Source organism: Trachurus japonicus, chromosome 9, assembly GCF_045865225.1.
Source record: "Trachurus japonicus isolate A0001 chromosome 9, Traja_1.0".
Lineage (NCBI taxonomy): Eukaryota > Metazoa > Chordata > Actinopteri > Carangiformes > Carangidae > Trachurus > Trachurus japonicus.
Genome location: NC_140915.1, coordinates 14,039,081 through 14,066,496, shown reverse-complemented (window position 1 = coordinate 14,066,496; position 27,416 = coordinate 14,039,081). Strand labels below are relative to the sequence as shown.

General features: G+C 42.1%; 2 protein-coding genes across 2 annotated transcripts; one reads left to right on the top strand and one right to left on the bottom strand.

The window, feature by feature from the left end:
• Positions 1–3,544: 3,544 nt before the first annotated feature.
• On the bottom strand, positions 3,545–9,323 carry lipg (lipase, endothelial). Its single transcript, XM_085786042.1, has 10 exons — positions 9,023–9,323; positions 7,683–7,870; positions 7,264–7,443; positions 6,220–6,331; positions 5,910–6,128; positions 5,575–5,817; positions 5,254–5,374; positions 4,610–4,828; positions 4,418–4,522; positions 3,545–4,301 (listed from the first exon to the last, which is right to left on the bottom strand). Exons 1-10 carry the CDS (start codon positions 9,111–9,113, stop codon positions 4,289–4,291), a joined length of 1,491 nt encoding a protein of 496 aa, XP_085642168.1. The 5' UTR covers positions 9,114–9,323; the 3' UTR covers positions 3,545–4,288.
• A 4,023-nt stretch (positions 9,324–13,346) lies between these two features.
• LOC146981097 (E3 ubiquitin-protein ligase KCMF1-like) lies at positions 13,347–26,354 on the top strand. Its single transcript, XM_085786043.1, has 7 exons — positions 13,347–13,808; positions 16,487–16,654; positions 18,842–18,981; positions 20,414–20,515; positions 22,466–22,646; positions 23,381–23,699; positions 24,647–26,354. Exons 1-7 carry the CDS (start codon positions 13,793–13,795, stop codon positions 24,972–24,974), a joined length of 1,254 nt encoding a protein of 417 aa, XP_085642169.1. The 5' UTR covers positions 13,347–13,792; the 3' UTR covers positions 24,975–26,354.
• The last annotated feature ends 1,062 nt before the right edge of the window (positions 26,355–27,416 follow it).

The window sequence follows — 27,416 nt, the reverse complement described above, 5'->3', positions numbered from 1 at the left end:
TTCTGTTGAAAAGCCACATGAGATCGAACGAATTTAATTTTCATCTCTTTATTAATTGGCGTTCCTGCCAGTTTTGCTCAAAACAAAATCATGTGACTGACATCCAAGGCAAACAGATTACTTAGTTTGGCTTCTATGTAAAAGGGAATCAAGCTGCTGATGGTTTGTGACTGACTCAGCCCGAGAAACTCTCCACTGCTCCAAGCTTTCATTATCACAACATTAACCGCAAAAACATAATTCTCAGATCAAATATCTAGTTGGTTATTTGTTGATATAATCTTATGAAAGAACATATTCCTTCAAAACAAAGTCAGGTCCACCATCGCCCTTCTCACAACCTACATTCCTGGAAAAGATAGACAACGTCTTACTTGGAAACACGAAGAGACCATATGACCTCAGGGCTTTCAACGTTTGCCAGGTCCTGACTGACATGCCACAAGCACTCAACGGGTATGGCACTGAGTACAGTGCGTGCAGTAGTGTGGGAGGGGGTCAACAACAGCCAGCTCTGCTGAAAGTGTTTCCACTGTGACCGCTGTGATGTCATAAAATGTTTCAGACACATCTTTTAAGTGGTTCCTCGCTCAGGCTTACATCAGGGTGTAGGTGGGCTGCCAGGATCATGTGAGGTGACCTCCCCTGCCTTTCCAGCCCACTCTCTGCTCTTGATCCACAGGGCTTGAGCAAACTTCTCGCCATGTGGCAATATGTGCACCGCCATCCTTTAATCTGCAAGGCACATGGCACGGGGGAAACCGGCAACACAGAGCGACCTGCACAAGGCATGCTGTGACAAATGATCTGGAAGCAATAGGCCTAACATTGGACCTTGAAACAAAAACATTTATAGTTGCAAACCTAGTTTATTTTTCTCCCTCGCAGGGCATGCACAGAGGAATTTACAGCTGGACTGCAAATGAGGGACAAGTTTGTCTTAAATCTCCGTCATCATGTGATTCTGCTTTAGAGGCTTTGCGGTAACATTCTGGATCCAGAGCCTCTTCTCAGCAGCGCTGCATCAGAGCTCAAAAACACCACACCAAAAAAAAAAAAAGCAACATTTTACCATGGAAACTTTGTTCCTTTTTAAATGGAAATGTGAAAGTGTTCCTGGTCTTTCTAAGTCAATCAACAAGGTTTCTGTTTTTGTACGTGGAGTTCCCCTGAATTTTGACAGTTGTTTCAGAACAGTACAGTAGCAATAATGGGATGATTGAAAGATGTTACATATCAATAAAACAGTTTTGAAATTGTCTTGGTCTTATAAGTGTTTGAAATCCTGCTTGCCTGAAGCTCTGCTCACACACAGCGCAGCTTCATAGAGATACCATCTGTTCCAACAAAATCATATCAATTAAAAAATTATATGAAATGTCGGAACAAAATAACCAAAAAGTACATTCAAATTGTGTTTTACCTTAAACAGGCTGTACATAATTAAGGTTTGCATGACTGACAGAGGACCAGGAACAAGGATGTACAGACTGAGTGGGCACAACCGAGGCCAAACTATGATCACAAAAGAGAACCCGAGACGTCTCACTTCCTACAGTCCTATGAGAAATGACTGTGAAAAATAATAAACAATACGTACTGTATCCTGAGTTTCTCCATCTCCCTGATCCTATTATCTATGTGAGTAGGAACAGTCAGCATGTGAACTGTTGTCATACATACAGAACAAGATCTGTGTAAACTGTTTCTGAGTGATGACATACAGTTTGTAACAGTATCTCAGCTACCCATGTTATTCTGTTTACTGGGCCCTTTCCAAACTGAATATTGTTTTTTGGGTGAATTTCATCACATTGTATCTGATATGTTTGTTGATATTTCCAAGTTATTGTGCATTTAATGCTTATCATCTGTTGATAAGCGACAACATCAGATGTCTGTGAAAAACCTCACTAAAATGAATCATGGCAGACACTACACTACATCATCATCCGCCTGGAATGAGTGTACGGCTGGTGAGAAACCAAGAGGACATTTTGCGCCCAAAACCAAAGACCATAATTGCACAGAAACACAGGATATAATGACATATGACCACATTCACCTTGACTTAATCTACAGCTTTAAAAACACTCCCTCACACTCCTCACAGCAAAGTCCCAATGAGTTTGACACTCTGGATGGTTAAAAAAAAAAAAAAAAAAAAAAGTGTGCTATTTGCAGTATGTCTGGTAAAGGCAACACACAGATGTTCCAGCTGTAGACTTGTAAGCAACTTTACCGGATGTCCAGACAGTGACTAAGAGATTGTGGTTTGTTTGTAGGCTATATGTGAGACGGATAGTATCAAGGTCATTAAGATACTCCAAGACTTTCAAGCTGAAGTGAGTTACTGGATAAACATGGGGTGGTATGTTAGTGTGGGGACAAGACAGCTCCATGTTTCCAGTAAACAGACTCGTGGGGTTACAATGAGAGCAAAACAGAGTTATAATCAATATAACAAGACACTATAATGAGAAAAATACAAGAGAGATTAAAAGAAAAAGACACCATTCATCATGCGCTGTCAAAGGATGACTTAACTACTCCAGAAGTAAGATGTGACAAGCATCTGGTGTCATGCGTAACATGCGGTAATACATTTGTTCCCAGTTTCAACAATTTTTATTGATTTTTAACAGCGAATTAACAAACAGACACACAAACAATAATAATAATAATACTTTTGTTCCCTTACAAACCGCCCAAGCATTTCAATGAAACATGACATGGAGCAATGTGAAATATTTGAGTTTCTGTTATGCAGAAAAGAAATGCTCCACACAGGATGTTGCCACTTCACTGCCGCATGTACCGACATATTGATGTGTCATTACGGCTCAGGAATGTGACGAGCATTCCTGCTGTATGACTAGCTCACCTTCCAAACTGTGTGTTACCTCACTGATGAAAGATAGGTTTCAAGTGAACATGTTTAAGCATGTGTAACAATCCCCTCCGCACAAATCAAAAGACGCAAAAAATTCATTTCAAACACAGTGTTGTACTGTAACACTGAGTGTAGTATTTACTAATACCAATCTATACTTACTGGAGGTTTGAGCCCAGAAGTGTTGTAAGTTGATGTATTAACTCATAATCCGTACAGTTTAGAGGGAGCTATGCTGAGTTCTGGATAAAGGAGCTTCTGTTAAATGACACCTGACCAGGCCTAAAGTTGGCACATGATTCAAGCAGAACTGAAAAAAAACAAAAAACTATTGACATTGGAAATTTAAGTTTCACACCCGAATAAGGTTTCTATGGGAAAAGACTATTTTTATTGTCCTTATTCAGGGGAAACTTTTAAAAAGTATATACTTTGTTTACCAAGACATGTTCTTAATGGATATATTTCTTTGTTTCTTGAATCATTTGCTATATTATGCACAGTACAATATTTACATGTTTTATGATGTGAAAAACCTCCTGTTGTTTGTCCCTTTTATAACTACCAGTAAATTACAGACAAATGTGAAGGAATGTCACATCACAGTAGAGACAAAAATGCTTAAGAAAAAAAAGGGGGCAGAGGCAACACTTTCTACAAATAACAGGTGAATTTATTTTTCCAAAAAGTTATTTACATTATGTACATTGTCGCACTCCCAAAATAAGCCACATACAGTAACAGTCACACTACGCACAAAGCCTCAGAAAGAACGTGTGCAATGAGATCAGGTCTCTCCTTCAGTTATACAGTGTATCAGTAATCTCTCTCAGCAGAAAGGCACATTTCTTGGGCACAACAGAAACCCACACATTAACACATTCATTCACACACAAACACGCACCAACTAGGAGAAATGCATTCAACAAACGCCTCATTATGGGATGTGCTCTTGATAAATAACGTTGGTCTTGCAGTGCTTCCTCTTTTTCATAAATAAAAAAAATATTTAAACATATATTTATACAGTACAGCGACTACAATTGCTGGTTTTATGTCCACTGGCACAGATCTGTATTCTACTTCACTAGTCCAAAAAAAGGAACGTTCTGCAACTCCTCAGGTAAATCTCAACACAATTTTAGGACTGCCTCTGATTCCAGGCTGCGAGCCATTTTCCAACTGTCGCGTACGCTGAACAGACGCGGGGAGTCCTCGTTTCCAGAAACCATAGGAAACCCTCCGGAGTCTGAAACCCGGAGTTCCTGCCCACTGTGTGCTGATCAATCCTCCTCTCACGAAAAGTGCTCATGTAAAGAGAAGGCCTTGCTTCCCGCTGATCCGTGTTGGGTCCCCCAAGGTGACGGTGCATTGGTTGTTGGAAGTGCTGAGTTGTTACATGGGCAGGCTGGTGGTGAAAAACAAAACAAAGATCAGACACGCAATCTACTTTTACAGGAATCAGAAACTTCACACTGAATTATTGTGACATTTTTTTTTTTTTTTAATCATGTTTTCACATACCGCTTTCTTGGTTTCACTTCCCAGCCATCACGACATTTCACAAAAGTCAAGGATTCCCCGGGTGAAATTTCTGTTTTTGATGGGTCTTGCACACAGAAGGTAAACCTGTGATAAAACACACGTCAACTTTAGTAAATGTTCAGCGCATCGGCAGACCTGTGGTGACAGCTCGAGCTTCTCCCTTCAACTTACTTCTTCTGCGTTTCTCCAGCTTTCACACGAATCCGCCGGACTTGCAGCACAGGGTTGGATTTCCTGCCCCAGAACATCTTCTTAAGGTTTTTCCAGACAGAGTTCAAGGATTCAGCTTCTCCCTCCCAGCTCAAACGGATCTTCAGCAGGTCACCAATGTCCTCTTCGGTAAACACCAGGAAGGTGTTGGTCAGGTTCAGACCGACAGTGTCGTCCTGGCTGGAAAAAAGGTGGGAGAAGACAGTTATAAGTCTGTTGCCCAGAAAACTGAAGCGTAAGAAAAAAATTGGTTAATGCTCTGAGCTAGTGGGATGCCCGATTGCTTTTACAGTTGTGACAAAACAGTGAAATTAGCATTAGGGTATATGGAAACCTGAGCTACAAGTTACTAAAGTTCATCCTGCAGGCTGAACTTGTTTTACGTCACAGACCCACGCGACCGGCTCTTTGAAAGGTCAGTACGAACATGGATCAAGTTCAAATTCCAAATTTATATCACAGCAGTTCTGTGGGCTTCTCAGTGCCAGAGGCAGCACGAGCTACCAGGCCGAACAGATTGGAAGACAGTACCCGTAACAGTGTGCTCAGATGTTAAGTGTTGTGAGAAAAAGACTGGCTTTGCAGGGTTTAGATTTTGTACTTACACATCAACAAATAGGTTTCCTGTATCTTCATGGGCGCCGTACAACTTGATATAGAAGCTGGGATCTGCATGGTTAGACTGTTTCCTGTCGAACACGTGCATCTTCATCTGATAGTGGTAGCCTGAAGACAACATAAAAGAAGTTAATGTTTGATCCAACATGCAGTTGGAAGTAGTAGCTCATACTACAAAACTGGGGAATCATAAAGAGTGTTTACTACGACTCTCTCAGTTTGCTTATCAATGCTACACCAGGAAGTAAACGTAGTAGTAAAAGATAAAACCAACTGCACTTCCAAGTCACATCCGCACGGCAACTCACCTCCAAAGGGAGTGTCGGCGCGTGTCTTCAGGTACATTTTGCTGTTGCGTCTCTTGCGCATCTTCCTGGCGTTGTAGCCGATGTTGTTGCATCGGTTTTTGCGGCAGCTGAGGCAGATGCCCTTCTTGAAGCGATCGGGGCCTGTGCACTGGTAGGCGAAGCTCATGTGGTCCTTGTTCATCAAGGAATCCACAAACAAGTGCACGGCGCGCTCATGCTCGCACTTCATCACCTCCATGAAATCTGCACATACAGAGGAAGGTGGGTTAGATTTGAATAATATATTACAGCACAGCATCACTCATCATTCAGGCAGCCATTTCTGAGGCACTTACTTCCAGCAACTGTCAGCACGTCACTCAGCGCACAGCCGGGCTGCACATCACCACCATTGGGGTAGATATCGATGTCTCCAATGGGCTGCTGGATCCCAATGCTCACACCCAAAGCCTCTCTGGTGTATGTGTGCAGAACATCCACAAAGTCTGCATCGTCTGGGGAAAGACGTCTCTGTTCCTCTACGCCCTCAAACATGGGTCCTGCTGGGTCTAGACCTATTAGAGATAAAGGTAGATGGTCAGGTAAATGATGCAGCGCTGCCCGTCGAGGTGGGTTCATTGCAATTTCACCACATCCTTAACTTACCGGTAATTCTGCCGATGGTCCCTCGTACGAACGTTCCTGCGTAACCAGCCACATGAGCGCCTAAACTGTAGCCAATCAGGTGCACATTCTGCAGGGGCAGCTGCTGCTCATCCTGTTAGGGAGAAAAGTCACACTCGCATCAGCAGCTGCCACCACGAACACAACTCCACACTGAACAAATCCTGGATTTCAGCCAGTGATGATCAGTCTTGCTTGCAGCTGAGCCAAGCTCAGTTAACCCGGACCAAATCTACTGTCAGTCCCTTCCATGCAACAGCGCCTCCACCATCTGTTTCAGTTTGTCTCCATGAAATACTCTTTGTCTATGTTTACAACTATATGGCAGGCTGCCGGAATCCTTTCTCACTCGCCATTTGTGCACTGGTCCAATTTTGTGACAGTGCGGCTGAATGGGAATTCTTGTCTTTGCCCAAGAGGTGCTAAATAGACCGTGATCCTTATCAGATTCTGTGGTGAACATTGATCTAATGGCACTTAAAGTATGCCAAAGCAGCATACCAGGGAGAAACACAGCTACTGTCAATGGGTTGATTTGGGAATTCCAAAACACATTAATATTTAGCATACCATTTCATATCCTCCAACATGTTTTGACAGTTCTGTCAAGCTCACAAAGGGCTTTGATCTCTTAAAAATTGTGCCAATGGAGAGACAGAAGTAGGGCAGGTATGTAGCTGCTCTCGTCACTGCCAGCAGTTCAGATCACATGCTACTCTATAAATCATTTTTTTTACAAGCACAGGCCAAGATGCACGTGAGTTTAGGAGATACATTCATGCATATGTCTAATGTGCCGAGCTACGTCAGTGGGGAGTGAGCGCCGCATCAGTGACAGTGCTGTGCAGGTCAGAGAAGTGTTGCATTTACTGAACTGAATCAGCTTCCTTTTTTTTTTTTTTAAGAGCCTGACCAGAAACGCAACGCAACGATGCATTTGAACGGTTTTCGCAGAACACACATGACTCATATGAGAAAACTGTTATGTTCACAGGACGTGTATGAAGAGTAGAAATAACTTCACACCTGAAGCCAGTTCAGCATCTCGGCAATATGGAGGCCGACGCTGTGGGTGTGGTTTACTGCGTCCGGGTAAAGCTGCTGAGCCAACGAGAGCCAATCAACAACCACAACATTGGCCTCAGTTTCACGCTTCATCACGGCGGAGACCAGCTTGTGCATCCAGCTTTCGAACATCCCGCTCATCTGAGAAGAGAGGGAGAGAGAAAATAAGTCACTCATCCATCCATTCATGAAACTGCTTCAACCTGGTGTCCTCTCTCTGACACACTCAGTTATTTCACACTCCCATGATGAATTTCCAACAATCAAAGCACTCTGTTTGGAGAAATGCTTCCATTGACTCCATCTTCCTCCACTGGTTGACCCAGACTGACAAAATATAGGCAGTATAAATAATAATAATAATTTTAACTCGTATGTACCGTCCAGCCGTGAATGATGAAGATGGTCTTGGCTGTGGCATTGAAGCCACACTCCTGTAGACAATCCTTCTTCCCAGCTTGCAGGTAGCAGCCATCATGCTCCAGGTCTGAACTCTTTCTCATGCTGTACTTGATGCCATTGAGAATAGTGCTGTCTGTTGACAACTCATCAAACCCACTGTCTTCACCTGAGGGGAGAAAATCACCAGAGATGTGAATTTAGGAAATGGGAAATTCCTTTAGGAAAATCTTTTTACATTTCTCCTGTCTTTTGGATGATTTAAATGTTTTTTTTGTTTTTTTTTAAGGAAACAGAAACACTAATGTGTAGGACAGAATCGATTTCAAACACCCAATTCAGACACCGTTCAGCCAATCAGCCACCACACTTGCAGAGCCGCTGAGACAGCCAATCAACTCGCGTTCTCGCCAACATCTGCTACAATCATCCCAGCTGGGTGCAACTTGCACCGTGAACGCAGGCGCAGAGCCAGAATATTATCACCACCCTTCTCTTCTTTTATTTGATCCTCTTTCACACAGCTGCAGCCAGAGCTCGTATAATTATATCTGCTCTCAGGCCCGGGGCTAAAACGGTACAATATAAAAAACATTTAACTGATGCAAGACAGCTTTAATTGGAGGCGGTCTAAGGATGCCGTTCCACAGATTTTTTATCAAAGGAAAAATGTAGAAATGCTGCTAATGAATGTTTATTTAAAGCCCAAATTCATTTATCATGCAACATTTGCTCTCTTTGTGTTTGATCCATGGCTGAATTAAAACCCGGCGCGCACAGCACTGAAACGTCAGATCTGGATTTCAATGAACTCAACACCCTTTGGTGCTGAGCCACACGGACCGAAATGACTTAAGCCGGGTAGTAAAAAAAAAAAAAAAAAAGGGCTGGTGAGCGGTCAGTGGTAAAACGCGGATTCAGCGGAACATCTTCCACACAGACGTGGCGTTGTGCGTCCTCCTCATGGAGCTCCGCTTCACTCCCGCTGCTCGTCCCCAAAAAGGACACGTCGCAGCCTTCCCTCTCAAATCCATGCCCGTTTTTCTAGTGCACTCTGCCCGCCACACTTGTTCCTATTTGTAATTTAGACTAATGAGCCTTAAATGCACATTAATTAAACAGGGATGTTAGGAATATAGGATATATGAAGATATAGGCTACTCTTATTTTTTCCCCCCACTATTTCCATTCATTAGGTTTCCTTAATTCGGCGCAGGTTCAACCGAGTTTCCACACGCGATCTTAGATCCTGACACTTCACCGTGAGAGAAATAAATGACAGAAAATGAATGAACAAAAGGCAACAAAGGCGTTTTCTTACCTTTAAGGACAGCGTTTTCCGCCAGGGCAGAGGAGAAGAGCGCAGCGGCACACTGTAGGAAAATCCACATGAATAGAGCTTTCTGATTCATCTCTCAGTCACGAGCGAAGTGTGGAGGAATTAAAAGCTCCCTGAGAATATGAAATGTCTTTGTGTCGCCTATTGCTGTTGGCAGCGCGGTGGGGACGTGAGAGAGTTTAGATCCAGTGGTGACAAAAGAGCAACAGAGCCCCGGTGGTGCGTTTTTTTTGTGTTGTTGATGCGCGCCGGTGAAAGCACCGCTCAAGAGATGTTTAAACTTGAATACGTGTGACATTAGAGTTTTAAATAGTTTCTCCTTTTCAGTCATCTGATCATCGGCTGATCTATCGTGGATCTTATTGGTCAAGCCCCCATTTGTTTACGTTGAAAGGCGTGGCGAAGTTGAATGAAGTTGTAGCAGGCTTCTCACGTTGCGTGTTTTAACCCTTGTGGGGCGTGTACACACAAGACTGACGCAAGCATCTACTTACAAAAGTGTGCCCAGTAGCTTATTATTGGTATGAAGGTCACACCTTTGTTGCCCAACCGGATTTTAAACTCTGTGTAGAAACAGTAAATAAACAGTCAATGGACCTATGAGAGACCGTAGCATGATGTGGTGATGTTGTGCCCAACCCAGGAGATTTTTAAATCTTGTAGAAACATAAACAATAAAAAAAAAGAAGAAAGAAATCTCATTCTGCTTATTATTATATGTGGGAAACCCGCTGCAGAAATACTTTAATGGCTCTGAGCCGCGTTGAGAAGGGGAGGGGGGACTAGTGAAGCGCCCTCCCCCTCTCCCCCGGGTGAGAGCATCGTCTCCTCTTCAGCCTGGCGCGGAGCCAGATCCATCAGTTTGGCGCACCGACCAGTTTCAATTGATGAGCGAAGAATGGACGCACTCACGCAAGGGTCTCTGTGACAATAACGCCACTGTTGTGTGTACATACATCAGCGCCCACCAGCAGAGGAAGTGCCAACCTGCCACCCCAGCAGCCCCTGGTACCTTGGGTCTGAACTGCTCATATGGCATCTAAAGAGAACTAAAGGAGGTCACTGCAAACTTTATAGAGGTCATAAATATATTTTACTCTTCAGTGGTTAAACCCCCCTGAGCAACAAACACAATATCAGTTTCTAGCTCAGCTCCCATAAATCTTTTCATATGCTTTATTGTTTCACTGCTGTTTTATTGCCAACAGGCATTGTACTATATTGTGTACAAAATGAAATCAAACAACTTACCCCATGCCCATCTATCTACCTCAACAACCACCCCCCAAATGCAGGCACAACAAAGCCACACCACTGTGTGTACATTACGGTTTGCTTATGACTGTACACTATCTCTCTTTATTGTCTTGCTGATAATAGCCAGTGCCCAGAAGCAACAATTCAGACTCCCCTACGTTTCCGGCTGCAACGTGACTTAGACCGACATGGCCACAAACAAACTTCCTTTTATTATTCTTAAAAAAAATAAAAAATAAAAAACTTGCATTAATGTTAAAATTGTCTCTTTTTTTCAAAAGAGTTGAGACTGTGCGTGATACAGGAGTGTCAAAAATAACTTGTCCTATAATTAGCGCAGGGTCGTGCACCCGTGTATAAATAACCATATGCTTGTGAGAACGTAACAGAAGGTGCATGATATTACATCTTGGGAGGGCACTAGAGTTCATACGATGGGATGAGGCAGTGCAGCGGAAAAAAAATCCGTCCTGCTCACTCACTCACTCACTCACTCACTCACTCACTCACTCACTCACTCACTCACTCACTCACTCACTCACTCACTCAGTCTCCTAGAAGTGATTTCTTCATGCACATCAAGGGATGTCTGCAGGGCAGCTGTCATTTCTGCATCTCAGGATGTGTTGTACCAAGAGTTATGAAACACTGGGAAGATATTTGAAGATGCATGGGGATGATGACATTGTACTGTACCATTCCTTGAGTGCACAGGTCAGCTGTAATTCATCTGGTTGTCCGTTTCCTCTGCAGGGCTCACAGGGTTGCACACACACACAGGGGGGTTGGGGAGGAGTACTGGAGCTTCTCCATGCAGGAAAAAAAAACCTCTGGAGGTAAAGAGACGAAAAGTCATTGGTTGGTTCATCACAGCTGTTATCTGTGCCAGTCTGCAACTTGAATGTTGTTCAACCACTGGCAGGAAATAGGCCAAAGGACAGACAAAGTACGGGCAGAGAACCCCAGACAGCATTGCAGGGATGAATGAATTACAGAAGCTCTTTCAAAATACTTAAATATTATCAGTTACAAAAATAGGCCCAGCCAGACAGACTGTAATTATGAAGCAATAATGATTAGAGCCCTCTAGTACGAGGTAAACGTGAAGAATTATCATTTTGTAAAGGATATTTTTTTTGGCTTGATAGACAATTTATTGAAGTTTCAACTGACGTCACTCTCTGCTTTTATTTTTGTTCTCTGTCTGAACGTCAATGACACAAAGTTTCAGTGAGTGAAAGCTTTTCAACAGAACCTCAAGGACTTCTAAGAATCAGCCTGATTGACTGCCCCCACGTCAGACAGTGGATTTTATATTTAATTCAAAGTCAAAGTCACTTCTCGTGCAGGGGATTGTTATTCTTTCCATCCACAATCCCCCAACCAGCTGCCCAAGTCTTAGTGCCAGTTTGATGTCTGCACTATGCTGACCTGTCCTTATTTTTTGCCCTACCTGGTAAGACCCAACAATGAGCTACTGTGAAACATTTAAACAATCACGTTTACCTGCAGGGAAAGCACAGGCAGTGTAACTGAAATGTTTTATCTAGTGTAACATTGTTCTGACTCATTCTTGAAGTTACTCTAAACTACAGGTAGAATTTAGAAACCACACACTTTCATATGTGTTGGTGGGAAATTTTGCACATTGCAGTACATTTTTGGACGCACTGCAGTTCTTAGGTTTTGCTAAATAGTACTGCTGTATAATTCTAACATACATCAACTATGAATCATTGTTCACTGTTAATTTTAATGCCAGCAAACACAGTGAGTGACAATAATGGACATTATCGTAAGTGCGAGTGTGTATGACTAATATTGCGGTATATTTGTCTTGTAAAGGTCTATAAGTAATTTTTAAAGCCCGACTCAGGTCACTAAAGTCTCAAAAGTAAGAGTAGCCTACTTTTACTCTGTTGGTGATAAATTCTGATGCAAGAAAAAAAGAAGCAATAGTATTTCATTGTTGTCGCTAATTGAGGTTTTAATACAGTAGCTTTATACAGTGAAGTCTTTGATTCCCATTGTCTTTAAAGGGATATTTAAATATTTTTGGCAAATTCACCTATTGCCATAATCCCTATAGTTTTAGGTCCATTAGTCAATGCAAGCTGTTTTTAGATTGGCGGGGCAGAGACGCGAGCTGCTCAGCTAATGCAATGGAGGCACACAGTATTTCCACATTTCCCTCATCAAACTAAATACACAATCCAACAACAACCTGCACATAACATTACAACGCATGACGCAAATACCGGTACTGCTTACGTTTTTGAAGTCATTCTGCCGAGCAGCCATGGCTGGGATGTAGTTCCGGCTACGCATTTGCCTCGAAAACAACTCAGTTTCGTAATGTTTCATTATTATTTCATGGTGTGGTGAATGTGCGGGTCACAACTTGTCCACAAGAGCGTTTTGGGGTTGTTGGATTGTGTATTTGATGCGTTTGATGAGGTAAAGGCGAAAATACAGAGCTTGATCACGTCACTGCCACGCCGATCTGCGGATTTGCCAAAATGTTGAAATATCCCTTTAACAAGGGGCTGGTGACAAGATAAAATCTGAGGGGTTATGAAACAATTAAGTTCTGTTGTGCAAATGTACTTTTGGTCTGAAATATAACAATTGGCCTCTGACTAAGTATTGCACAAAAAGGTTAGGAAACCTACGTAATCTTTATCAATTATTGTATTTTTTAGGTTTATCAACAATAGTTGTAATGTTGATTAAAACTATTAACTTTATAGAAGAGGATAAAGTAGCCTACAATAGCCTATTTAGCTACCAGTGGTGTAGCATTCAGCCTAATGAAAATACCCCAGTAAAGCACCTAAGTATCCACTGATGTCAAACGCAAACAATTAAAACCTGTTCTGGCCTATTTTAGAATAAAGCTTCTTAGAAATGTAATATCTACTTTAACAGCACCACACATGGCAGTTTACAAAACAATAAAACATCATACAATACCCCTTCAACACGTTTTTAACAAGTAATCTTCATGGTGGAAGGGTTTGTTGCAGGACTGTTGTGTGAATTTAAAGCCAGCCAAGTGTTCCTAATAAAGTGACAGGTGTGCATTTACAGTCTAGGGGCAAGTGACAGTTGGATCAGATCAAACCTTTCACAACTTTTGCAGGCAGAGGTCCTCGGTTGGTTGGGTGTGTGGGTCATGGATCCATGGTGTGGGGTGGGTGGTTCACTCAGCCAACCACCAGCCGAGACAGACAACCACGCAGCGGGAGCACAGGGCCAAAAATGAGACGGCAGCGCCACCGTGTGGACGCGCGGAGCTGCGCAGCGGACAGTGACACAGCAGGAGGCGGAGGGAGGGAGGGAGAGAGGGGGGGCAGTAAGCCAGACCGGATCCTTCATGAGGGAAGAGGCCAGGGACAGCCAGCCAGCCCCGGCTTCTCTTCTCTTCACTGATATTAATATTCTGTATTGCAAAGCCCCGGAGCCCGAGCAGGGGGCTGCGTTAGTGTCCGTAGGATGTCCCGTCATGAAGGTAAGAGCACACCTGAGGAAGTACGGAGCTGTGGGCAAGTCAGGATTATCTGTGGTATTAAAAAAAAAAAAAAAAAAACGTTGACAGAGCCACCACCGGCTAGTAACGTTAGCTAACGTCAGCTATAGCCGAGAAATGTCTTGTTTTGCAGCTCATCCTAGCTACAAGCGCTGCTGCTGGCTAACGTTAGTCAGTGTTAGCAGCGAGGTTGCAGACAGTTGCAAGACAAGAGGCCACAACAAAACAAAAAAAAAAATGCTGATAGCTGATAATATAACGTAGCTTTGCAGTTAGCCGACGCGTACGTGTCAGAAAAAGAAAAATGCACCAGGAGCAGCTCAGCGTTAACGTTAGTTCACCAAAACAACGCTCATATGACATATGAGCGGAAGAAGCTAGTTAACGTCGGCTAAGTGTGCTAGCTAGCCTAGTTAGCACACTTAGCACATAAGCTAACTGGTGATAGGATATTATGTAGGTTACTGTTAACGAGCAAAGGGGGAGTGAATGCCGAGAATGAAGGGACAGACGAGATCTGGTGCATGACATGTCGTTAATGTTCACAAAAGATGAAGCCAAAGCTGTGTTTAACGTTCGCAGTTGGCCTCCTCGTTGGAGCTGGAGCCCAGTTAGTTCCCAACACCACCAGCTAACACTTTAGCAAACCGACATCCCATCCACCTCCTCGTCCTTGTGGCCAACCTTGTTGTTGTGTGTTGGGCTTGAAGTTAGTTGCCCGTTGGTGTCAGAGGAGCAGACCGGCCCGTTAACGTTAACGTTAAACGTTTGTCAGTTGGACGTTTCAGCTAATCAGCAACCGTTACAAAGTGGAGTTAGCATGTGAAGCTAGCAGTGAAGCTAACGGCAGCTGGTTTGTTTGTTAATTGGTTAGCCAACAAGCGAAGGTTAGGTTAGTCAGGTTAGTCAGTCAGGCCGGGGCGGCCTTTTAATATTTCCATGCCCTGTGTTGTTGTTGTTGTTGTCGTCGTCAACTTTTCCGTCAGTAAGTGACTAGGTTATTTATGTCTGAGATGAAAGGCGAAGTAACGTTAGTCATCATGGTTGTTGTTACTGTCATTAACGTTTCTGCAGCAGCTCGTCTCAGCAGGACCCACTGGCTCTGAGTGAGCCTTTACATTACAGCATGCTGCTGCTGCTGCTAGCGATATGAATGGGGATGTGTGAGGGTCGGGAGGTAAGACAGACAAGCCCTGGTGTCATACAATACACCGAGGCTGCACGACTGTCCTAGTCAGTCAAGAAATGCCCGGACTTTTCAACAGAGGCGTCCCATGATGTGACACATAGGGTGGAAACCCTGAGCACATAATGTTATGATGATTGCAGTGAGTGATGTAGGTGGCTTGATGAATAAGCCAAGTAGTGTGAGTGTAGTTTTAATAAAGTAAGTAAGTTTTGAGAATTGCTGGGGCAAGGAAGACACATTGCTGTAATAACCCTGTAATAAATAGACATAGTCCTACTTTGTTTTGTTTTTTTCTTAAACAACAACAAAAAACCCTCTTAGTTTGCTCAAACAAACAGGAAAAATAAAATGAGTCAGCTGCAAGAACATCCGCATCATGCCAGTCCTTATACAATAACAACAAAAGCAAAACATGCAACCAGACCAACAATACACAAAAAGTATTGCCAGTATTCTGTAACAGTATACCACCACAACACAGCAAAATGCTTTTAATCATTTTCTGTCACATGCTCAATTATAATTTACCTCACCTATGAATATGGGGATGTGTGAAGGAGGTAAGACAGCCTGGTGTCATACAATACACTAAGGCCGGACGACTGTCCTAGTCAATCAAGAAATGCCTGGACTTTTGAACAGAGAGGTCCCATGACACACAAGGTGGAAACATGTTATGATGATTGTTAGGTATTGTGAGTGTAGTGTTAATGAAGTTGTAAATGAAGCAGGCTCTAGTTTATAAGTCTGTCACTTTTGAGATGAAGAAACATTCCTGTAATAACCCTTAGACACTGTCACAACTAAAACTAGACAGCTGCAGGAACATCCGATCTGCATCATGCCTGTCCATATACAATAACAACAGAAGTGAAAAAATGCAACACAAAAAGTATTTTTAGTATATACTGTATTCTGTAACAGTACACAACCACAACATAGCACAATGCTTTTAATCGCCTTCTGTCATATGCTCTACTTCAATTTACCTGGGTGTAGATGTTGTATGTTGCCTCCTCTTGATTGCATTACACTGTATTTTACAGGTGTTTATTTTGTTGTGTGTTCCATGCATGTCATACCTTTGAGGATCTTTGATTTAGTGATGATTTTGAACACAAAAATGCTCAAAATTAATAATAATAATACACTTTTTTTTGATATCTGTATTTCTTAGCTTACCATTTTGTTAAAACTATTCTCTATATTACTGCATAATTCCTGAATCAGTATGTTTTCATTATTTAGTGCTCAACAAGAACATAGTAAACATATTAATGCTCAATATAATCTACATGTTTTGGGTAGATTATCCCTCAAAAACGGACAATAAGAAAGACTGTGTTTTGTTACCGGCATAACTCGTTAGATACACTCTGTTGATCAACCCAAACTAAGCTGACATAAATATTCAACATCTAACCTCTCTTTTCTCCTTTTGTCTTATCGTGTCTCATCTGTCCTCCCTCAGGCGTGAGCTGTGATGCATGTTTAAAAGGCAACTTCAGAGGCCGACGATACAAATGTTTAATTTGCTACGACTACGATCTCTGCGCATCGTGCTACGAGAGCGGTGCCACTACAACCAGACACACCACAGAGCATCCCATGCAGTGTATATTAACCCGAGTCGACTTTGGTGAGTACGGTTGATATTCACATCAGACTAAATACAAGCAGAGTGCTTGTCATAAACTGTGAAAACACGTTAAGTGTGAATTTCTGTTGTTGTTTGTCACACAGTTAAGAGCTTAAATGGGCAGATGTTGATCATAAGAGCACTCAGCTCAATGCATGAACATGCGCTACATCTCTACAGTTAACCACAAACCAAACACACGCTATCTGCCCACACTCACATCTATAAACTGATTCTCTTTAGCACCTGGACATCACATTATTAACACTGAACTATTAAAAATAGTAGACTAGAGGATGCAGTGTGTGTACTGTATAGTGCATGAGACCATTTGCATTGCATTGCAAAATGACAAAAACAAAGTATGAATAGCATCACCAAGAAATTATGTGGATTTTTTTAACTAGGTTTTTAAACTTGGCTCTACAGTGTTTTATTCTCTTTAAAATGTAAGTATGCACTGCACACATGCCATTTGTGGTAATTTTTGTCAGGTCATAATTAAGATAAGCTCCTAATCCTTGCAGCCTTTGGAAAGCTCCCTGCAGTGGCTTTAATAAGCCTGCACAAGTAAAACTGTTGCAGTTTTAGGTTATCTTCTGCTGGCACTGGCTTTTGCTTTCTGACGGGAAGGCTGCTCCCGACTGGCTTAGCAGTGATTGATTTGACCCAGACAGTCTGAGGAGTGTTTGGGAGTCTGTTATTGGGCTCGAGGTTTGTTTTATTTCTAGATAAATAAGAAATATATAGTGACGTTAAAAATATTACAATCCTAGTTAGACCATCTCTATTGTAAACTCAGCTACTATTAATACCACACCTACTGCCAAGCTGATTAAACATTATCTCAGATGTATAATAAATGTGAGGTTATGATCCTGAGTGAACCACTTTTAATGATTGCTTCTTGATTTTCTTTTTTTTTCTTAATATGCTGCTGGTACTGTGAAATATGTTGGTGTTGATCCTCTCACATATTGCTGTTTTACAGTCTGTTAGAAAAAGAACAAGCTGCTGCCAAAAACACAGCAGAAGGTGCAAACTTTCAATAATTCCTCTGTTTTGAGGTTGTAGTTTTTGTGTATTTCAGTTTGCTGGTTCCAATAACTGAAGTAACTGTTGGTTGGTGGGTTCCAGTATTTGCACACACCTCAGTTTAAAACATCTTTATTGTTTTTTTGATGAAAATAATATTGAGGAAAGTTGTCAAGAGAGTCGTATAATGCACTTTTGTTTTTGAATTACATCTGTAATTGTTGCTACAAGTCAGCTGTAGTTATTGACAGGCTTATTATCGTGCAAAGCATAATTACAAACGCATTTCTTCATATTTACAGTGACTCAGTAATGTGTAAAGCTTGATCATTTTTGATGAAACCACATGGGATTATCACTAGACTACTGTGCTGTGCTCATGTTTGTGTGTTTTTATATATTTGTATGATGTATCTTGATTTGTTTAATCTCCTGATGCTGATATTTTGTTTTATATTTTGTCTTTTTAATGTTGAGACTTGTATTTTGGAGAGATTTAGCAAATAAGACGGAAACCACTGTATCTAACATGATAATTGAATAATTTGATTATAGTTTTTTTGAGTTTGTGTACATTGTTTTTCAGTAGCTACCAAGGTTATTATGTGTTTTGTTATTCGATGGAGTTTTTTTCTTTTTCTACTGTTTAAAGTTTTTGTCTCCTGCTTAACACTCTGCACTTTTTCAATCTCACCACTGTCATCAACCTTGTTCCCAGTTGATAAACCCTGACAGCCAAATGCTGCACTGTAATGTTGTATGAGCTCTGGTTGCAGACAGCCTGCTCACAGGTGGTTGGTTAGGAAATGGTGCATCATAAAGTGTATCCCATAATACGGCAAAACATACTGTGATAATCTGGGAAGCGTCTCTTGTTGACTGAACTTGTCTGAACTGGTTTAATAATTCATCTTTTTCATTCAGGCTTAAAAATGACTTGACGCTTAGTTCCAACCTGGTAAAATCTGACTTTTTTTTTTTTGACAAGCTGTTTTCAAGACTCTTCACATTGATGTTCATCATGTATGATTCTCTGGTAGCTTACATGAGACTTTGGTTCTGTGTAGGAGTAACACTGCAATCTCAGCAGCTGAAATGAGATAAAATGTGTCAGACTATTAAACTCAGATTGAATGCCTCTCGGTTCTCTAGACCTGTACTACGGCGGAGAAGCGTTCTCGGTGGAGCAGCCTCAGGCCTTCACATGTCCTTACTGTGGCAGGATGGGCTACACAGAGATCTCCCTGCAGGAGCACGTGGCTGCAGAGCACACAGAGACCTCCACAGAGGTGGTAAGTCCATGCTGAGGCCACATACACACAGTGCCACCTATGAAACCTTGACCAGATGTTTGCACAGAACTTAACACCTGGAAATATTTCCACACTGACTTTCATTGCATACCCTACCTCAGGATTTCCCCAGCCTGTAGGATTTGACAGTATGGTGTCATATGTTTGCATCGTTGTCATTGTCTTGCTCCACAGTGTCACAGTCGAAGCCTCGCTCTGATATCAGTTTCCGACACCAAGAGAAAAAGTCACACCGCAAGTGATGTCAGGCAGACCAAGCAGCTCTATTTATAGATAATCTGTTATTCTTCCTCCTGCAAAAAAAAAGAGTTTGAACTGCTGAGAGATACTTGAAAGAGCCTTAGTGCACTTTACATGACAGCTGACCTTTTTCTCCATTATGGCATTTATTTATTTATTATATTTTTTTTTTTTTGCTGTGATTTTCCAACCCTCTAGGCAACAACTTATTTCCCTTCGTTGCAGGTCCTCCAATTGTTAACTTGCAAATTGTCAACATTTGCATGAGAGGTTCATATCGAATTAAATGTATTTGGTACGTGTACATGTGGTTAACCAGATAATAATAGGTAATGAATGTCTCTACTCTGAAACTAGAGTTCATTTTGAAAGTATCTCTATTTAGCAGAGGCAGATTACTACAGTTTGACTAAAAGAAGTTATTTGGTTCAACAACATTTCTCTAAGAGCACAAACGTGCAGTGTTGAATCAACCGATCACCCAAACACACTTTGATATCAAAATAATGCAGAATCAATGAGCTTTTGTCTGTGAAATGTTTTCATGCCTAGCTCTGACTCATTGTCAGTCAAAACTCACATCAGCTGGGTTGGAGCTCTGTAGGAAAGGTGTTTTCAGGAAGTGACTGATTATTCATGAGTAAGGGTGGTCAGAGACTAGTAGCCAATTAATGTTCAAGAGTGAAGGACGCTGTCGGTGTCTTATCTCCCAGTACAGCAAACAGACAGAGCGCACCTTGGGGGAATCCTAATCTTAATGTAGAAATACTGTTTTGGTTTGTCATATTCTGCTGCTTTAGGGAACGGTGTTGAATCGTCCTTTGAATTAAAATGAGGATGTTTGGCACATGCTTCACCTTCAAATTTAGACTAAGTCATCACTGCAAATTAACTTTGCTAATTTAGACTTAAAGGCCTGATCAAAGTCACATGACACAACAGAGGGGCTCAGGTGTTGTTCATTCTGTTTTGCAGCTGACTATCATATCATCAAACTAACTTGCATCTCTTCATGTTTGCCCACAACATTTGAACAGATGATATTTACCAAACTACCGTGTTTGTTCACGAGGATCTGGCATCAGCTGGCAAATATTATGCAGAATATAACGTGCAGTGAAGTGTGTTGATGATGGCATGTATGCTGTGTCTGTCTCCCTGTCCACTCCAGATCTGCCCCATATGTGCAGCGCTGCCAGGAGGCGACCCGAACCATGTGACCGATGACTTTGCTGCTCATCTCACACTTGAACACAGAGCACCCAGAGACTTGATATCCTTTTCAAAGAAGTAGTCATACCATAACCACAACCTGCCTGGATTTATGTTTCAGTCACTGACAGATATTTCCGTGTCATCTGAGTGAAAACTATTCAGATATCGATGCTACAGGAAATATGTGATGGAGTTTTGTCTTTGTCATCATAGAGATTAACACACATTAGCCTCTGTTCACTGACATTGACAGTTGTTGCAAGTTTGCTATTAACTTTAAAGCCTCCCATGGTACTTTGTTAAATTAATATGGTGGCTGAACATTTTAAATTAAATTGTGACATAAATTTGGTGCATAGAGGAGGAAAGGCAACACTTGACAGCTAAGTGAACTCATATTCACATTTGTCTTCAGGCCTGTGTGGCCTTGTTTTAATTCTTATGCGAGTGGTGCTTGAAAAAAGAAAGTCGTGAGAGATGGTGGTGAATTAAGTTTAATATGAAATGTGCTGGAGAGAGAGTTACTAAATAGCAGATTAAATGCAGCCCAGTGCTGCTTTTAGTGTTTTTTTGGGGTACTCCCAAAGTGTTAACGGTTTCTATTGGATGTTTTGACCACAAGTGACAATGTTGTTTGTAAATCTATATTGATATTGATTAATTAGTAACATATGTTGTATATGTTCAGCCATGCAGGGCCACCATTGAAGATCAATCCCTGGCTTCACATTGCTTTACATTGAAAGTGAGTTTTTCCTAGTGAGCTACACAGATTGATTTTAGATAACAGGAAAGAGAGAGCACTGGTGTTGGATGGGCGCTTGGTGTCTGTCGATGGAAAGCCTGAGCTGAAGAATTAGGATCATTATCTGGGGAGAACAAGCTGAACTGGTGCATCCCTAATGTTTTGCATTGTTTTTTAATCACCTGCCAACTTGGCATGCCACACGCACTGCAGTGAGGTGACGCATGTTTCTCCCAAATGCAGACGGCAGTCACAGTTGGGGGGCAACAAGAAGTAGCCATGTGTCAGTAAAAGTCTGCAAGACTGCAAACAAAGTAAATAATGCAAGCTTGAATGTTACATAAAGATGATATGAACCAGGATATTTGGAGAGACAGCAATTCAAGCAGAGGCTGGTTTTAAAAAAAGGAGTGTACTTCAGAGGATTTAAACCTGTACATACATGTATATGAATGGGTTTCTGTCCTCTTAAATAGACCTTATTTAGAGCAAGAACAGAAAGGAGCACCTGTCGTGAGGGTGTGAGACAGTGAGCGTCACATTGATTTATTCATCAAACTGCGTTCCTGCTTTTGCCTTTCAGGAAACCGGCTGAAATAGTCTGTGTGAGTTGCACTCTGGGATAGACTCAGACGGCTGATGACAGCACTCTATTTATAGAGTATTTGAATATGTGCTGTGGAGAAAACAAAAGATGCAAACGTGTAGTTAAATGAGACTCAAACAGAATGGGTGCAGCGGAGAACAGGGATGTCGCTTTTTTTTGGCTTTGTGTATGATTTCATGATGACCAGAGAGCCACAGTGTAAACATGTTTGCAGCTGTCAAAAATTCAAAAAACTTCCAGCGCACAATAGAGCGTAGGATAGATTTATTATTAAAAGTTAAAAATAGAAGGGGCAAACTGTTTTTTTGAATTATCAACTGTGATTTATCCTGCTGGCACCTAGAAGAAGCACTTAGTTGCTGTGCACGGGACTTAGAAACTCTTTCTGTTAGTAGCTGCTTCAGAGAGCTTCAGTGTAGTGAGCGCTAACCATGAAAACTAGAATTTGATAATAAATTTAAAGCTGGTTTCATCTTTTTAAATGCTTTACAACATCCTACAATGTATTTCTTTGGGCTTTGACAGTTGGTGTGACAAAAACATTTTTTGATATTGTATCAATCCTAAGTCTCAGTAATGATAAAAGATGATAATGTCACTTATTGTTATTATTAGCATGAATAGTTGTTGATATGTTCCTTGACGGTGAGCTTCACGATGAGTCCAGTGGGGTGCGGCACGTGAGGAGGATGTTTCACCCAGGCCGTGGGCTAGGGGGTCCGCGAGCCCGCAGGTCCAACATGCACTTCACTAGCAGCACCACAGGGGGGCTCTCCACCAGTCAGAGCTCCTCACAGAGCTCCAACTACAGCAGAGAGGCCATGGACCCCATAGCAGGTCAGTCGCACAACGTACACAACCAGAAGAAACAGGGCACAGTTACACGGTGACCCCACGCTGACATGGTGTGTATAACACAGAAAGAAACTGTGCAGCCTGATGTAGGTTCAGACAAAAACAGACAATATTCCTGTTATTAGCACAGCCAGGAATAAAGCAATTATTTCTTGTTATTGTTAGATTCAGCATCACACAGCTGCACCTGCAGGAGCCCCGACACACAATAACAAACCAGACAGGTGCCTCTCATTTAATAAGTTGTGTAAATATAAAAATATATCCTCAGACATCCAGGGGAACGAGCTGCAGTGGTGTGGATGTTAAACAGCACATGCTACGTTTGTGTACTTAAAAGTAGTGAGAATAATGCAGCAATGTGTGGGCAGAGCTGTTGCTGTGGCAATTTCTTGTTTATCCTGTTCCCAATTTTAATCCGGTTCAGTTGCTCGGCATTTGCCATGTCAGCTCCAGCTGTGCCATAATGAGGGACCCTGTTTAGTCTGGTTCACAAAGCAGGGCAACAGGCGCTCCAGTTTCAGCCTCCCCATACCGCACATGGGTGTGTTGATGTGTTGCTACAGCGCTGTACTTTTGATTGAGGATCAAAGGCAGTCGCTATAGACGTTTGATCAGACCCCGGTTCACGGCCTCACACCTTCCTGAAACCGCTCCTTCTGATCATTTCTGACACGAAGCATCTCTTTCTCTCTTCTCCGTCCTGTTTCCTCCAGAGCTTCTGTCACAGTTGTCGGGGGTGCGGCGTTCAGCGGGCGGCCAGCTCAGCTCGGGTCCCTCCGCCTCTCAGCTCCAACAGCTCCAGATGCAACTCCAGTTGGAGCGTCAGCAGGCCCAGGCGGCGCGTCAGCAGCTGGAGTCGGCCCGGAACGCCACCCGGGGCGGAGGCCGGGCCAACGCAATCCTCAACACGAATTCAGCCGCAGCAAACCCCAACCCCAGCGCCAACCACAACACCAACCCCAGCCCCAACCCGGGTCCACCTGAGTCTAACACACAGCATACTGCACACAGCTCCCAGTTTCTACTCAGCAGGTGGGACTGTCACGCTCATTTGACACATCCACGCAGACGTGATTTGCTTATTTTATCATTTGGATGTTTGACCTTCACATTTTGTGCTTTGATCAGATTTATCTTTTGAAGGCTCACTCTGTGAATCTAACAGTGATGTCTTTTATAAAGAACTCCACAGTCAATATGTTGTGTGTAGTCACCATTGAATTCATTTCCTTCTTGGTAAAACATTTGCAAATTTTCCTTTTTACAGTTTGAAACTTGCATCATTTACATCCATGAGCACTCGCCAGTCTTCTTGTTCTTGCCTGTCTTTGTCGATATGTTGCTGTATTTCTTGGCGCATCACCGACACCTGTCATTCAGTTGACTAATAATACAATAATACAAAGGACCGACTCATAAAAACACGCACAGCAGGTATCAACAAGCAAGATTTAGTACTAATGGACCTTTTAATACAATATCAAACAGCTTGTCTTCAGACTCATGAAAAGAACAGAGTTCACAGATGTTTTAAAGATGTAGATGTAGCTTTAAAGCAGAAGTAAGCGATCCGGTCGTTTTGGCTAACTTCCTGTCAGCCGATGGAGTTAGCAGCCCCCGCCCTCGTCCCTACGCCGCCCCTTTATGCCGTTCTCTCTCCTCATTGGATAAAGGTTGTAGGATACAAGGAAAGTTTTCTCCTCGGTTTACAGCAGAGCAGAGTGACTGACAGACCCGTGTTTCAGACCAAACACTCTATGTAAGTGATTGCTGTCGGAAGATAGAACTATTTAAGACTTATATTAACACAAACATTCCGCTTACTTCTGCTTTAATAGGAAAAATTTTAATAGTTTTTTATATTTACTTTCTTCTGGCACCTAATGTTTGTGTCATCTGATGGTTTCTCAGCTTTAACACGTTCCTCAAACCTTTTTTCTCATCAATCACCATCCGATCTCTCTCCCTCTCTCCCTCAGGCTGAGCGAACCGCGGCTGTCTGAGGCCGAGCGGCAGGCGTGCGAGGCCCAGTGGGCCGACAGGAGCCTGTTTGTGACGGAGCTGCTGCTGTCCACGCTGCTGCCCGACGAGGACGCCTCGGCCTCCTCCTCCGAGGACGAGGACGACTGTCACGGCTCGTTGCGGAATTTCGCTGACTTCGAGGCCATGGGCTGTGTTGAGGTCATGACCTTGGACGTGGCACTGGAGAACCTCAACCTCAAGGAGACGACCCCGGCCACGAAGCCCACGAAAACGACGCCTAAAACAGCACCAACGAAGAAAGAGCCCCCCGCGCCGCCCCTTTGATGACATGGCCACTCCCTCCCCTTGAACCACCATTGTAACTGGCTGACTGCCGAGTCGGTCCAACTGCCAATGGATGACAAAAAAAAGAGACTGCAGTTTTTTTTTTTGGCTTTGTTTTATTTTTTTTTCTCAGTGATTGTCATTTCAGCTCTGTCGCTCCCCACTCGACCCCCATGTTTATTAAGTTGTGTACATTGAATAAAAGTAGTGAGACGAGAGAATGTGAAAGCAAAGCAAGCGTGGTGGGTGCGTGAGAGAATGGAAAAAATAACTATATAAATATATTATAGAAAAATCTATATGAAAGTTGATAATCAATTCCACATAACCCGTGTTTCCTCTAGCAGACGAGCAAAGCGTAGTTAGACGTTTAAGAGACAAACACGTCACACACTCACCCAGGGAGAGGAGGCAGACTGAAACCTCTCCGGTTAAAAAACGCTGCTGTGTATTTATAGTTATTAATTAAAGAAGTGCTTGGATGGTTTACCACAACTTAAGCATGAGCTTAAATCACCATGTGCCCATTTTTAACTGCACAGTCACCAGACGGGGAGGTCTTTCTCTTTTTTCTTTTTTCGTTGTTGTTTTTTCTGTTCAGACACCTGAGTAACTGTAAATTAACGGTGCTGAGTGCCACATCACTGGCATCTCTGAACCATGCACACACCACACATACACACCAACACACACACCAACACAAATAGACTGAGGACTGCATTTGGTTACATTCATGTCCAGTCTCAACCAACCTCCCCCTCCCTCTCTCCCCCCTTATGTGACCTGTCACCTGTTTTGGGTCATGTGACCTTTGCTTTATATCGACTGTGGGCACTTTGGTTTTGAATTGCATATCCAGTGTCCATTTGTGTACACTACAGATGCTCTACATAAAAGGCGATACACAACTCGGAGGCAAGCGGAGACGAAGCGGTGTCTTCAGTGTGACCATTTTCAGGCCTTTTCTAACATGGAAGAAACACGACAACCCTGGTCTTCATACGGTTGTTTGTTATTACTTTTTGTTGTTTTTTTCCCCCCTTCACTCTCACACTCTCTCTCTCTCTCTCTCTCCCTCTGTTTTATGGAAGACCAGATGATGCTACTTTCTCAAGCTTCCCGTGATTGAAATTAATCTTCTCTCCATTACTCTTGAATGCAAAGATTACTCATCATGTGACTTGAAGGAGAGAAAATCCTGTATTGCTCTTTCCATTAATTTCTCTCAGTCAAAAAAAAAAAAAAGATCTTTGTATGCCTCCACTGCTACCTGAAGAAATGCAATGTATGTTTTTGGCTCAGCAAACAAGCCAAATCACAGGGTAAACCTTTCAGTTTGGAGGACAATAAAATGTTTTGGATGGAAATGAACTAACCCAACCCTGCTCTCTGGTTTGTGTTTTTACTTCCTTTCTTTTTTTCTTAATGTGTGGTTAAAATGATCAAAATCTAATGGTTTAATTTCAGTCAGTCACAGTCACTAGCATGCAGCATTAAAAAAAAAAAAACATTAAGCTAAAATCTCTGAAATCTTAGTTTGTCATTCAAAACAGATCAGAAGTTCTCATTCATTGAAGCAATTGGCATTTTTTTGGGATGTATATGTGCAAAGTGAAGTACAACTCTACAAATATGCACAAAAGTCACCTGTATGCCTCACTGATCAAAACTGATAAGTCAAAGTCAGTGCTCCTATACACATGATATACAGAGATTCTGTGTCTCTTTTCATTCACGGTGCTGTTTCAATAAAATAGATGCACACAATATAAGACACATTTAAAGTATAAAGTTGATTCTCAGTCAAACCCTTCACAGCTTATAAACATTGTTTTCATTAGTTGAGCTTCTAATGCGTTTAATTATCAGAAGCTGTCATACGCATGCAGCAATAAGAAGCTTTTTTGATCGTAGGAGATGAGGTATTATCCACATAATATAGTTAAAATGTGTAAAACTGTAAATGGCCCTGGTGACTGTTACATGTTGAACTATCAGTTGACTTTTACAGATCATGGAAAAACTGGATTTTACTATTTGTAGCTGTTTGTGTGAATTAACAGTTTGTTTAGTTTGTTTTGAAATCAGAAAATAGTAAGTCACAGTTCAAATCTCAACTTCATCATCAATAAAGGAAAAGCTGGAAATCACTTCAGAGGATGGAACAAGTCATATTTGACATTTTGACATCTAAAAAAAAAATGAAATGGTGTAAAAATAGCTGTGTCTTTGCCATCCAAACAGACTTCAGTCTGCTGCGGCCGGTTCCTGGAGACGGACCATGTAAGGCCAAAGAATGTCAGATGTTAACAGGAAAAAGTCGACAACACTTGTAGCTTTTGGGCAAGTTTGTACATTCTTCACCTTTAGCAACAGTGTGTGTGAGAAAGTAATTGAAGAAAACCAACCTGCTTTTTTGGAGCTGAAAGCTTCAATGGATTT